This window comes from Rhincodon typus, chromosome 19 (genome assembly GCF_021869965.1).
Source record: "Rhincodon typus isolate 14 chromosome 19, sRhiTyp1.1, whole genome shotgun sequence".
Classification (NCBI taxonomy): domain Eukaryota; kingdom Metazoa; phylum Chordata; class Chondrichthyes; order Orectolobiformes; family Rhincodontidae; genus Rhincodon; species Rhincodon typus.
Genome location: NC_063350.1, coordinates 46,461,579 through 46,473,318, shown reverse-complemented (window position 1 = coordinate 46,473,318; position 11,740 = coordinate 46,461,579). Strand labels below are relative to the sequence as shown.

The window sequence follows — 11,740 nt, the reverse complement described above, 5'->3', positions numbered from 1 at the left end:
GATGCTGCTTGGCCTGCTGTGTTCATCCGGCTCTACACCTTGTTATCTCTTTATCATAGATTACAAAGGTTTGTTTCCTCTATACAACACTTTGTAAGGTTGACATTTGATTATCATCCCTGCACTCAAATACAAGCAGTCCATAATCTTAAAAGTAGTCAGTAGCAGACGTTTAAAGACAAGCTTATTGAAAAACATGATGAATTTTATTAGAAGAGTGGGAAAAATTCTTTTTCTTCATGTTTCTCTGACTGTCAAGACTTTGGGTGAGGAGGCCCAAAAAAAAACAAAAAGCTTATTCATCAAGGGAATAGTTCCTTAAGTGAACTTCAAACGAAAGTCAATCATCTTAGCAGGAATTCCTCAAAGTCCTAGACCCAGTCATGTTACCAACTGCTTCAATGACTTTCTATTCACCAGAAAAAAATGCTTGCTGATGATTGCATAATGTGCAGCATTATTCAGAACTCCTCACATAATGGAGCAGTCCATGTTCATCTGTAACAAGATGTGAACAACATACAGGCTTGGGCTGACAAGTGGCACAAGACATTCATGCAAACGCAAGGGCAAGACAGAATCTATCCATCACCTGTTGACATCCTATGGCATTATCACTGCTGAATCCTCACGATCATATCCTGGGGGTTAACAGACCAGAAACTAAACTAACTACCGTACAAATACCGTGGCAACAAGGGGAGGTCTGCAACTACAAATTCTGTATGAGTGATTCACCTCATCTCCCCAAATCCTGCCCATCATATACAAGGCACAATGGCACAATTCAAGACGATGATGGAACACTCCCCACTTGCCTGGAACAGTACAGTTCCAACAACACAAGGAGCTTAACCTCACCCAGAACAAAGCAACTTGCTTGACTGGCACTCAATCCACTTCCTTCAAAACTCACTTCCTCTACCGCTGACATACAATGGCAGCTGAATGTTCCATCTACAAGATGCACTGCAATAACTCACCAAGGTTACTTCGCTAGTATGTGACTTCGACCATGTGGAAGGAGGGGGGCAACAAATGCATGGGAAAACTACAACCTGCAAGTTTCCCTGCAAGCCACACACCATCCAATTGTAACAATACTGCCTTTTCTTAAGAGAGTCATGATGTTCAAATCTTGGAATTCCCTTTCTAACAGCACTGCGTTCTCTCGGGTATTAGGGATTGAGGTATAGATGCTGGCCCAGACAGAGATGCCCACTTCGTGTGAATGAAGTGACCTCAGGAATCAAGCAAGGGACGAGTAAGGCCACCAAACAGCCTCACCTGAAGGAATTAAGATCCTGTGGGTGGAAGTCTCACCAAGCAAGAGCTGCCAGCCAACCAGGGGCCTGCAACTCCTGAACTCAGCAGTGTCATGGTACAGCAGTGGCTGTTGCAGGAATAACTGACACCACCAGCCCCCTCCTCTGATGCCTCAGGAGGGGGGAAAATCACAGGGAGAGGAAAGCAGGCAACTGGCTCCCAATGGGCATCCCTTCACCTGAAGTTCAGTTCCTTGATCACGTACTGATTACCTCTGAATGAGGACTAATTGGTGGAAATACAGGAGGTCGATCAAGGGCCTACCCCTTCCGAAGTTAACTCTGGAGGTGAGAAGGGGAGAGGTTTGGATATGCTTCCCATCCTGTCTAAGTCCCTTCCTGCTTCAGTCAGCAGAAAATTCTGCTTTGAAAGAAAGATCAGTAGAGAAGACGAGATACAAATAATAAAACTTTTTTTAAAAAAAAAAGTGATTTGTTTGACTTTCAAATCCCTTCTGGCACCATCCTTTTGCATATCGTTTATTATATTACAATGATAATTGTAATTAGTGATAATTTCTATTAATTAATTAGTTTTATTCAGTGTTGTGACCTGCAAGTGGCATGGTTTCTTTTCCCTACAAACTACTCTATTCATTCAAACTGAGCTAGTGAACAGTCAGAATTAAAATAGATTCAATTTGTATTTCATGGTAGCACCTCCAAATAAGTCTCCTTCACTCATTCTTTTTCCTGCAATTTTAAATTTGAAGATCACAATTGGAAAAGAAACTCTCAAAACACTCTGCTACTAGGACTAAGTGAGGCACAGATTTTTGGTTTTGCTTACCTTTCCTTAGTGTGAATAGAGGAATGCCTGAGAACATCTTTCTTGTACACACTTGTATAATCACATTCTTCACATTTGTATGGTTTTGTTCCCACGTGATTAAACATGTGCTCCTGTTGGACAAGAGGGCGAGGTTATCACAATTAAATAAATGCACCAGAGGAAAAAATAATTGCATCTTATATTCCCTCCCAATTGACTCACTAACATGCAGTCTAACTGTAAATTCATGTTTATAAATTGTGTCCTTTATCCCAGAAGACACAGGATAAAAAGTCGATGTTGATCCTTTAAGTTGAACATACCCATATCCATTGCCTGGGGTGTGCAATCATGTTTTAGTGGGTATGTAGCTGAATGTCAAGGCTGAGCTGCATCCAGGTCTGCTACAAACAGGAAGATACAGCAGACAATGGAGTTGTAGATGATCTGCTGGATCAGGATTTGCTCTCCTTGCATTTTTTTATTATTATCTTTGAGATGCATTTACTTTTGAAGGAAGGTGCACCCTCTAATATTTTGTTGCATCAGCTAAAGTGATCTTGGGCAAAATGCCTCCCAGGATTCAGGGTGGATATCAAAGTGTCCAAGCCTAATACTATCCAAGAGATGGTATTCTCTCTCTGACAGCCATGACAGCACATCCTAGACTTGAGTTTCCCATTGGAAGAAGTAGTATGATAAGCAACTATCAGTCATTCTGGCTACCTGACTAGTTCAACTCAGTTGCAACTGTCAACACAGCTAGGGTGCTGGGAACGTCAGTTCAGTTTACCATCTCAATATCTCGTCTTTTATCCTGCCATCTGACCTTCAGACGCTAAGATTAAGTCCTCAGTCGTAGCAAGGAACCCTCGAGTCTTGGTCAAGGGCTCATCTTCTCGAGAGAAGAGGTTCCTGTGTTACAAATGGCCATGTCAGAAATTGTGATATGGTGGCCCATTAAGGACACATTCCATGAGCTCGGCCATGGTTAGTCATCCACATGAGGGCATTACTGTTCAGGGATACATCAGACTGCAATCTGGGAGTGGAACAGGGTCAATCCTGCAGGACAATTGCAGTCAGTCAGGAGAATTGTTTAGCATCATCCAGGCAGCTGCAAGGAGTGGTCAGGGGTCTGGTCAGTCATTACCTGGGGCTGTCTGTCAAAATTAATCAGAGGGCGAGACAGCAGTCAATCCTGGGTGTCTATACATTTGTGAGGAGGTTTAATGGGAGGATGGGGTGGAGAACGGTGGATACATTAGTGTGGTAGGAGTTTGGCGGGGCGGGGCGGTGGAAATGGAGAGAATGGAATGAAGCCAGAGAACAGTTTGAGTTGTGACAAAGTTAGTGATAGAGGTGGGGAGGTAGTACTGGAGGTAGAAGGCCGGGTTTGGGGTATAAAGCAGTACAGAATCAAAGGGCATGGAAGGCTGTGGGATGGCTGATATTCTCAGAGACAACCACCTTGGCCTCCACAGGAAGAACATACAAGGCTACATTGGGCATTCAGGTGGTAAGGAGTGAAGTACGAGGCAGAATTCAGCACGGTGGGTGCCTACATGGGGACAAAATTGCTGGAAGAAGCTATCTAGGCAGACCAAGGTAAAAGGTGTACATGGACGTTCTGGGGAGGGGTGTTTGATGACCAGACAGAGTCCGGTGCTGAGGGTGTCCACTGCAAGCTGCATTCCCTGCCGTCACTTGCAGGTTGCTTTTAGCAAATGGCAATGTGAAATGCCCAAGACAGCATCCAGGATGGGCAGAGTCAGTGTCAGTTTGGCATGCAAAAGAACAAAGCTTCACCTCTGCTGGATGGAAGGCCATCAAAGTCAAATGCATCATTCATTTGTAGAATACTGCTACATTCCATTTGCAGTCATATCATTGCAGATGTAAACTGCAAGTAGTATACTAAGTATTTGGGGTCCAAAAACTTATCAACAGTGATGACCACGACGTCATTTGTCCTTGTAAGTTGTACATAACTCAATGAAGAAGTTACTGCCAACTTGAAAAACAGCAGTTACAACCACACCATTCTACTGCCACTTCTAAGGGCGTTACTGAGCACACAGCAAATTTATTTTCTATGCAAGTTCTTTGCTGTCTTGTAGAATCATAGATATATCCATGTTTTGGACATTAACAGACCAAAAAATATCAAAACATGTGTAATCTACCGATATTAACACAAAACAAAACTGAGTGTAGGAAGAATGTGTAGGCGATATAAACATTTTTCATCATGTTTACTGACCCACTCACTATATTGTCCAATAGTTCTTTAAAGATTGAACTGGAGAGGTACAGCAATGTTACAGAGCTAGCACATGACATATTAGACATAATGTTTTAATATTTTGTTTTATAGTCTTGGCTACCAAATTGATAGAAGAAGAAAAACAAGTCACAGAAAGATGTATTGAAGAACAAAAGAACCAAAGGATTTAAGTGGAAAAAATTTGGGGAGAAAAGACAAGTAATAGCCAAATTTTGGTTTGCTTGACTTATTTTCTTAACCCTAACAGAAGTGGAGATACCACAGTTTAAGAAAGAGGTATCACTGACCTTCAGAGATGACCAGCGCTTGCACCGATAGCTGCACTGCATGCACTTGAAGCGTTCTGGATCATTCCCCTCATGCGAGTCAATATGAAATCTTAAGTCTTCCTGCGTCAAGAAACGGGAGCCACAGATTCGACAGTGGTGAGGCCTCATCAAGGGCTTGCTGGATCTATAGTAATTGTACCTTTGGACACATACCAGTTGAGTCAGATTTTAAGAATTTTCTAAACTTATTTATTAAGCATAATTATTCATTTAGTACCAATCTGGAAAAATAGATACAAAAATTTTACATTCAGTGCTGCATTTTGCACATTTCAACATGATTATAGCAACTGAATATTGAAACTAAAACTGGAAACTGGATATAGTGAGACAAGAATGTACTGGAGAAGGGAAGCAAACTAAGGAATTCTGTCAGTCAAAAATGCCAGCCTTTACCAACAAGATCATCAAATGACAGCAGTGTTGAGGAATCTTTGGATAATGGAGAGAACAGAGTAACTTCACCCATACTAGTTTGTAGAAGTGTGCTCACGTTAAATGTGAACAAGGGGGAAGCTGCCATAAAGGAGTACCTAGATGGAAGGAATCTCCAGTCATGACTTTTACAAAGTTCTTCTCCAGTCTGAAGGAAAGGGACACTGCTGGGACAATTAAAACCGAAAGAACTGCAGATGCTGTAAATCAGGAACAAAAACAAAATTGCTGGAAAAGCTGAGCAGGTTTGGCAGCATCTGTGAAGGAAAAAACAGGGGTAATGTTTCGGGGCCGGTGACCCTTCCTCAGAACAGTTCTGAGGAAGGGTCACCACAGGACCCGAAACGTTAACTGTGTTGTTGTTGTTGGGACAATTGCTTGGTAGCAGAACTTCCGTCCCCAGTATGAAACAGACATGTTACAACTCTCAGATGCATTACATTTCAACTGTTGTCTTTGTTGATTTAACAGGTTTTAAAAACATTGGTATGTTTGTTTTTTTTTGGGGGTGGAGGGTGGTTTGGGCAGGGATTATTGTCATCGAACTCAGACATGCCAGATACAGTACTTGCAGAAAGATGATGATGATCACTTATCCGGTATTACTGAGCCTCATTCAAGTTCGTAGCATGACAGATACTGAAATAAAAGTGCAGGTATTGATACCAAATAGCATCAACTAATTCCACTCGTATGGGTAAGATGCTGTTAAGGAGGCATTCTTTTTTAAAAAAAAAAGTTTAAACATCAGGTTAACAACTTGAGCAATCAACTAGGTTACCTGCGCCCCAAATAGCCTCTGTACTTCCTCCTGCCAAACCTCTTGGGTGGGCGACCACGTCGCCTCGAATGCTTGTAAGATATCTCGTTGGTATTTGATGATGGGTCTTTGTTCTCAGAATCTGATTGGCTAATCCCTGACTCAGCTACTATCTCATTGCCTGCTGAGACATCCCCATTCTCTTGTGCAGTTGAACTAGCTGCTTCAGAGCTCTGGAGGTCCAATGGGTTCGACTGGGAGGTGACAAGTGCTTCGACCTCTGCTCCTGTTTCACGACAAGACAATGGGTGGAGATATTAACAAATCAGTGCTTGAACTAAAAAACAAACTCAATTAAAATGGTGGATTTTGGGGAGGAAAACTTAAAATACTTAGCATCTATAGAGAGAAAAACAGAAAACCAAAAGTTAATGCTTCAAATCTGTGGCCTTTCAAAGTTTAGACCTGATATTTGAAACATTTGCACTCTCCCCAAGAGTATTTCGTTTTTATTTCAGCACCTCGTTTCCAGCACCAGCAATAATTTACTTTTGGTTATTTTGAGGAGGCCCTTTAAATGTAGGAATGGACGTCACAAAAAAGGAAAGCTTCAGAAGAGATTGGCAAGAAATAAGGTACAATAGCTGAAGGCTGTATTACACACAAAGCAGCTGAGCAAAGGAAACTGATGCATGAACCAGAGTTAGAGAGCCTGGGATATAATGCTAGACGGGTTTACACAAGGGTGATTAAAAAAGGACAAGCGTTTTATAATCATTGTCCTACCAGCCATTCAAGCTTTTTAAAACACAACTTGGGGCGGGGTGGGGGAGCAGAGAAGAGCAGGCAAGTATAACTTAATACAGCAATAAATGCTGGCAACACAGTCTCACATGAGTGAGAGTTGTAGAAGGAATTCAGAAGACAACATGGAGAGCACTGAATGGATGTGCAAGCCAAGGTTCAATAGTAGCACCTCAGTCAGAGGGAAGACGATGGGTTCAAACCTCACTTCAAAGACTTAAGCTGACACTCTTTGTAATTCAAAACGTATGTGGAGAATGCTGCAGGCAGGATTGTATACTATGCAGTACAGACCTCATTATTCAGTGATCAGGAAATCGATTCTTCCCTTTAATGGATGTACAAGAACTGTGCAAAGAGATAGCACACAAGTTCTACTGTGTCCTGACCAATATTTTGCATTAAATCAACATTCCATTAACAGTGCAACTGATCAGCAATATTTCATTGGCTGTGAAGCACTTGAGATGTCATAAAGATGCAATATAAATGCACATTTAATCCAACCTAGTTTTACATTTATGGCTTTGTTTGGCTCTAGTATGTTTCAAAGGCAACACTGAGTCAAATATAGATGGTATCTATAATGGATTAGGTGTAGAGCTTGAATCACAGCAAGAATCAAACATAACATTAAGGCTGCACATGGGTTACCAATGAGAAATTGCAATGGGGAATGGTATAAGGTATGGCGTACAAGACTAAAATGTGAAGCCTTTAAACAGCAGAAACTGATCAGGATGGTTCTGCTGTTGATGCTCTAAGTTGGTGAAATGTTTGGATTGTGCATGATTTGATGTCTTTGCAACCGTAGCACTCCAGTTTAGCCTTATGTTCCTCTTCAAAGTAATTGATGTTACCACTTCTGAAGTTCATGTCAATCTTTTCTAACTTCATGCTTGAAGCTCTCCAACAGGTTTTCAATCCTGACAGACCTTTGAAATGGCCCTAATTGAAAATTACAATTACCCTGTAATCTTCCTTGAGTTGTTAACAACAGTGAACTATCACTCTTCAACTTCAACCGGTCACCAGCTTCTGACATTGTGGGCCATCACCCCCAATTTGTCTGCACCATTGTCCAGTTAATTGGGATTCTGTTCACTTCTTTCATACTTACCCAGTCCACTTCCAGAGAATCTTCCCTTCCGATTTCCAAAATCTACTTCATTTCCGAGGTCTATCCTTAGCCACGCATTTATTTCTTAAATATGTACTGCCCTTTAAAAATCTCACACAGTTCCATTTGTTTGCTGAACACCCAAAATTCTACTCCATCATCATTTCTCTCAACACCATAATCATCTACACTGCCAATCAGTAATGTGTGACAATGCTATCATTTTAAAAAGGTTATTTTGTCATAAGTTTTTTTGAAGAGAGGTTGTAAAAGCAGAGGCACCAAACTGGCTACTGAAGATGGCTTAAGCAAACAAGTTAAAATGCCTTTAAGTTTTCTAAAAAAAAAGAGTTGAACAATGGAAGCAGCTTGAGTGGGAGTGGCCAGCTCTCAGACCAGGTTCTCTCTTCTTTAAAAAAAGCTGTAGCAGTCAGAAGCTGTTGTTTGGGGTCTCAGAAGAGTTGGAAGCTTCAGAAAATTAATCCTAGCTGCTGCTTTCTGAAATCTCTCCCGATATTGTTTCTTCCTGGAGTAAGAATCTGTGTCTGAATGTGTCTTTTTGTCAAGTGGTGTGTTTATGGCGTATTACTAAATTGGAACAATTAATTAGTAATAGGTACTGTATCTATTATTCGGTTAAGTTTTCCAATAGTTAAGTTGTTCTCAATTGCTTTTTGTTTGCATTTTAACTGTAGTGTTTAAATAAGTTGTGTTTTGCTTAACATTGATTCAACGACTCAGTCACATCACATCTGGAACATGCACTTCACATCTACCATTAAAATAAGAAAATGTTAGGGTTTGACCTGCCGCTAACACATTTTGAGGGGCTTTGGTCTGGTCCATAACAAATCAAAGAGCTGAAGATAACCTGAGCAACATATCTGATCCTGAGCTGAGCATCCAGCAATAAAGACTCTGTACTTTGTAATAACCACTTATCCCTACTACTCCCTCAACCAGTTTGCTTTCACATAGTCATAATTCACTTTCCATTTTGTACCCTCCATTAATTTGAACTCATTCTGCCATTTATATCTTCAGGGCACGGACACAGGCCCCAACCTTCGGTTATCCTTACCTGGTCTGGCCTACACAACTCCAGACCCACAACAATGTGGTTGACGCCTAACTGTCCTCTGAGCAATTGGAGATGAGAAATAAGTGCTGGACTGGCGAGTGATGCCAACATCCCATGAATTAATTTAAAAAAGAAACATAAATAAATTTTACCATCAATCCCAGGCATTGCCTCTGTCCGCAAAACTTTGCGAGGTCTCCCAGGTCGTCTCCGAGGCCGGTCACTGGTCGAAGTAGTGACGTTGCGATTGTAGTTTGGCTGCCTTCCTCGAGTCTCATCTTCTGCTGGGTTATAATCACTATCAGCTAAAGGAACACATGAACATTTAATTGACATCCTTTCATGGTTCTTCCTGACAAAATTGAAAATTTCATATTCTTCACATTGGAATACAATTGCCATATCTTTGCCAACTGAACCTTTCCATATCCTTTGCAGCTTCCTTATAGTGTTCTTCATGATTTGACTTTCTTATTTTTGTGTCATCAGCAAATTTTAACAACCATATGTTTAGTTCCTTCATCCATGTAATTTGTATAGGCTGTAAAATGTTGAGGCCCTGACACTGATCCTGATGGCACACTTGTTACAGCCTGCTGATCTAATAAGGTCCTGTGTTTACTCTTAGCTGTCCATTTTTTATTTATGCCAACATGTTACACCTTACATGAGCTTTCAGTGACTTTGATATGGCTCCTTACCAAGTGTCTTCTAGAAATCCGAGCACAATGTATTCATTGGTTTTCTTTTATCTACGACATTAATTCTTCAAAAAAGGTTTTAAATATGATTTCCCTTTCTTACAACCATACTGACTGTGCTCGATGGCTTTGAATTTCTCCCCCACATTCAGTGCTAAGAACGTCTTTAAATGATAGGAAATAACTATGACAAATGTTAAGCTAACTGGCCTGTAGTTTTGTAGTTTCTGTAGTGAGAAGACCTTATCCTCAGGCATGTGACTACATTCTGGAATAAAGTCTCCAGGCAATATTCACCTTCTCCTGTCAGTGTCTGCAATTAAGTCTTCAACTCAAACTCTGAACTGAAGCTAATCGAATGTATCTGCTCTGGATCACACGTGCATCTAGGAGATGCCACAAGCTGCAGCTGTGGCATATCACTATTATGTCATCCTTAATGAGTTCTAATTACTTTATTCTGTCAATTGTTTCTTTTCCTTTTCTACATATTTTGTTAACTTTAACATCAGCTTCTGTCCTATTTTGAATCTTAGCTGTTGGGTGAATATCTGATAACTCTCCTGTAGTAGAGAAAGAACTAATTCCAAGAGGTGAAAATATAGGAAGAGCAAAGTAAAAAGAGCATTTCCTTCCGCTCCTCACCCAACTCGCTCGCTTTCCCAACCCTTAGTACTATCTGCTTCTTCAAACAGAGTGCGAAGTCACACTCTGATTCCTCTATTCATATGTTCTGAAAAAGAAACGCACTCAGTCCCAGGTACAGAAAGATAGTTTGAGCTGGATTACTTAAAAAAAAAAACTTCACCTGCTTTCAAGCAGAGAGACATTGTGTATCCCTGCTTAAACATTGAAGAAATTTAGACTTTAATCAGTAAGTCACAGTCGAACATTAAATACGAAGTACAAACAAAATTAATCCTTTTAGGAAGGGATTAAGAACACATCCACCAAACTCTCAGTCCTCTGTTCAAAGAAATCATTTTCTAGAACAGAGCAGTCAATTTATCAGATTGAAGGTGCAAAGCAGCAAAACGTTCTTAAAACTGATCAAGTGATGCTTTTGCTTTTCAATCAGTGGATCACAAAAATATAAAGTTTTTGCTAAACGTTGAAAATTTACTTTGCAGGATAGAAAATGCTCAGCAGGTCCAGCAACATCATGAGAGAGAAAGAGAGTTAACATTTCAGGACTATGACCTTTTATCAAAACAGGAAGAAGTTAGAATTAAGGTTCTAGAATGTTACTCTATTTCTCTACTCACAGATGCTGACAGACCTGAAATTTACAACATGTTCTGTTTTTATTTCAGATTTCCAGCATCTGCAGTATTTTACTTTTGTACATACTACAGGATTCCATGCTTCATGAATGTCACATTGGGGCAGTGTAACCTGCAAAAAAGTTTAATCAACTTTCAAAACTCGTCCACCTAGTTTGTCATGTGGAACCCAAATATCTCAGCACACAAGTTCAGATCAATGTCCGTACTAACTTCAGAGAGGAACCAACTTGAACAAACCAGCAATTTGCAAAATCACTCCCTCCCACTATAGTACCATGCCGACTCCTAACCACACTGCCTGTCGGTTGTTTCTAAGGAGGAATTCACAAGATCCAAAACATCAGTGTGGAACTTCTCTAATTGCAACATTGAACATAACTGCAACAATTTCAGAATCCTGAATAGTTCACCTACACTGATTGTTATGGGCCTCATTTACTACTGCTTGTCTCAGTACAATGGAGAGACTGATATGTTTTTTTGTTAAAAAGTAGGAGCAAATTACTGCAGATGCTGGAATCTGTACTTGAGAGAAAAAGTGCTGGAAATCACAGCAGGTCACGCAACATCCATGGAGAGACAGCAAGCTAACGTTTCCAGTCTAGATGATGTTTCATCAGAACCGATGTGAAGTGTGGAGGGGACAGTATTTGTGCAACAGTGTAGGGGCAGGGGGTGTGGGGTGCTGGGGGAGAAGGTGGTGACACTGGCAGATTAAGCGACTGACAGAACCATGTTGTTTCAGAGATAGTAGGAACTGCAGCTGCTGGAGAATCTGGAGATAACCAGGTGTAGAGCTGGATGAACACAGCAGGCCAAGCAGCATCAGAGGAGCAGGAA

At 40.8% G+C, this 11,740-nt stretch overlaps 1 protein-coding gene across 1 annotated transcript in view; it reads right to left on the bottom strand.

The window, feature by feature from the left end:
* LOC125485515 (zinc finger protein 335-like) overlaps positions 1–9,871 on the bottom strand; it is a 10,757-nt gene extending 886 nt beyond the window's left edge. The window contains exons 1-5 of the mRNA XM_048608589.1: positions 9,718–9,871; positions 9,066–9,218; positions 5,930–6,194; positions 4,672–4,852; positions 2,116–2,228 (exon numbers count right to left, since the gene is read on the bottom strand). Of these exons, the coding sequence (XP_048464546.1) occupies positions 2,116–2,228; positions 4,672–4,852; positions 5,930–6,194; positions 9,066–9,218; positions 9,718–9,871 (866 nt within the window). The remainder of the gene's footprint in view (positions 1–2,115; positions 2,229–4,671; positions 4,853–5,929; positions 6,195–9,065; positions 9,219–9,717) is intronic.
* Positions 9,872–11,740: the final 1,869 nt, after the last annotated feature.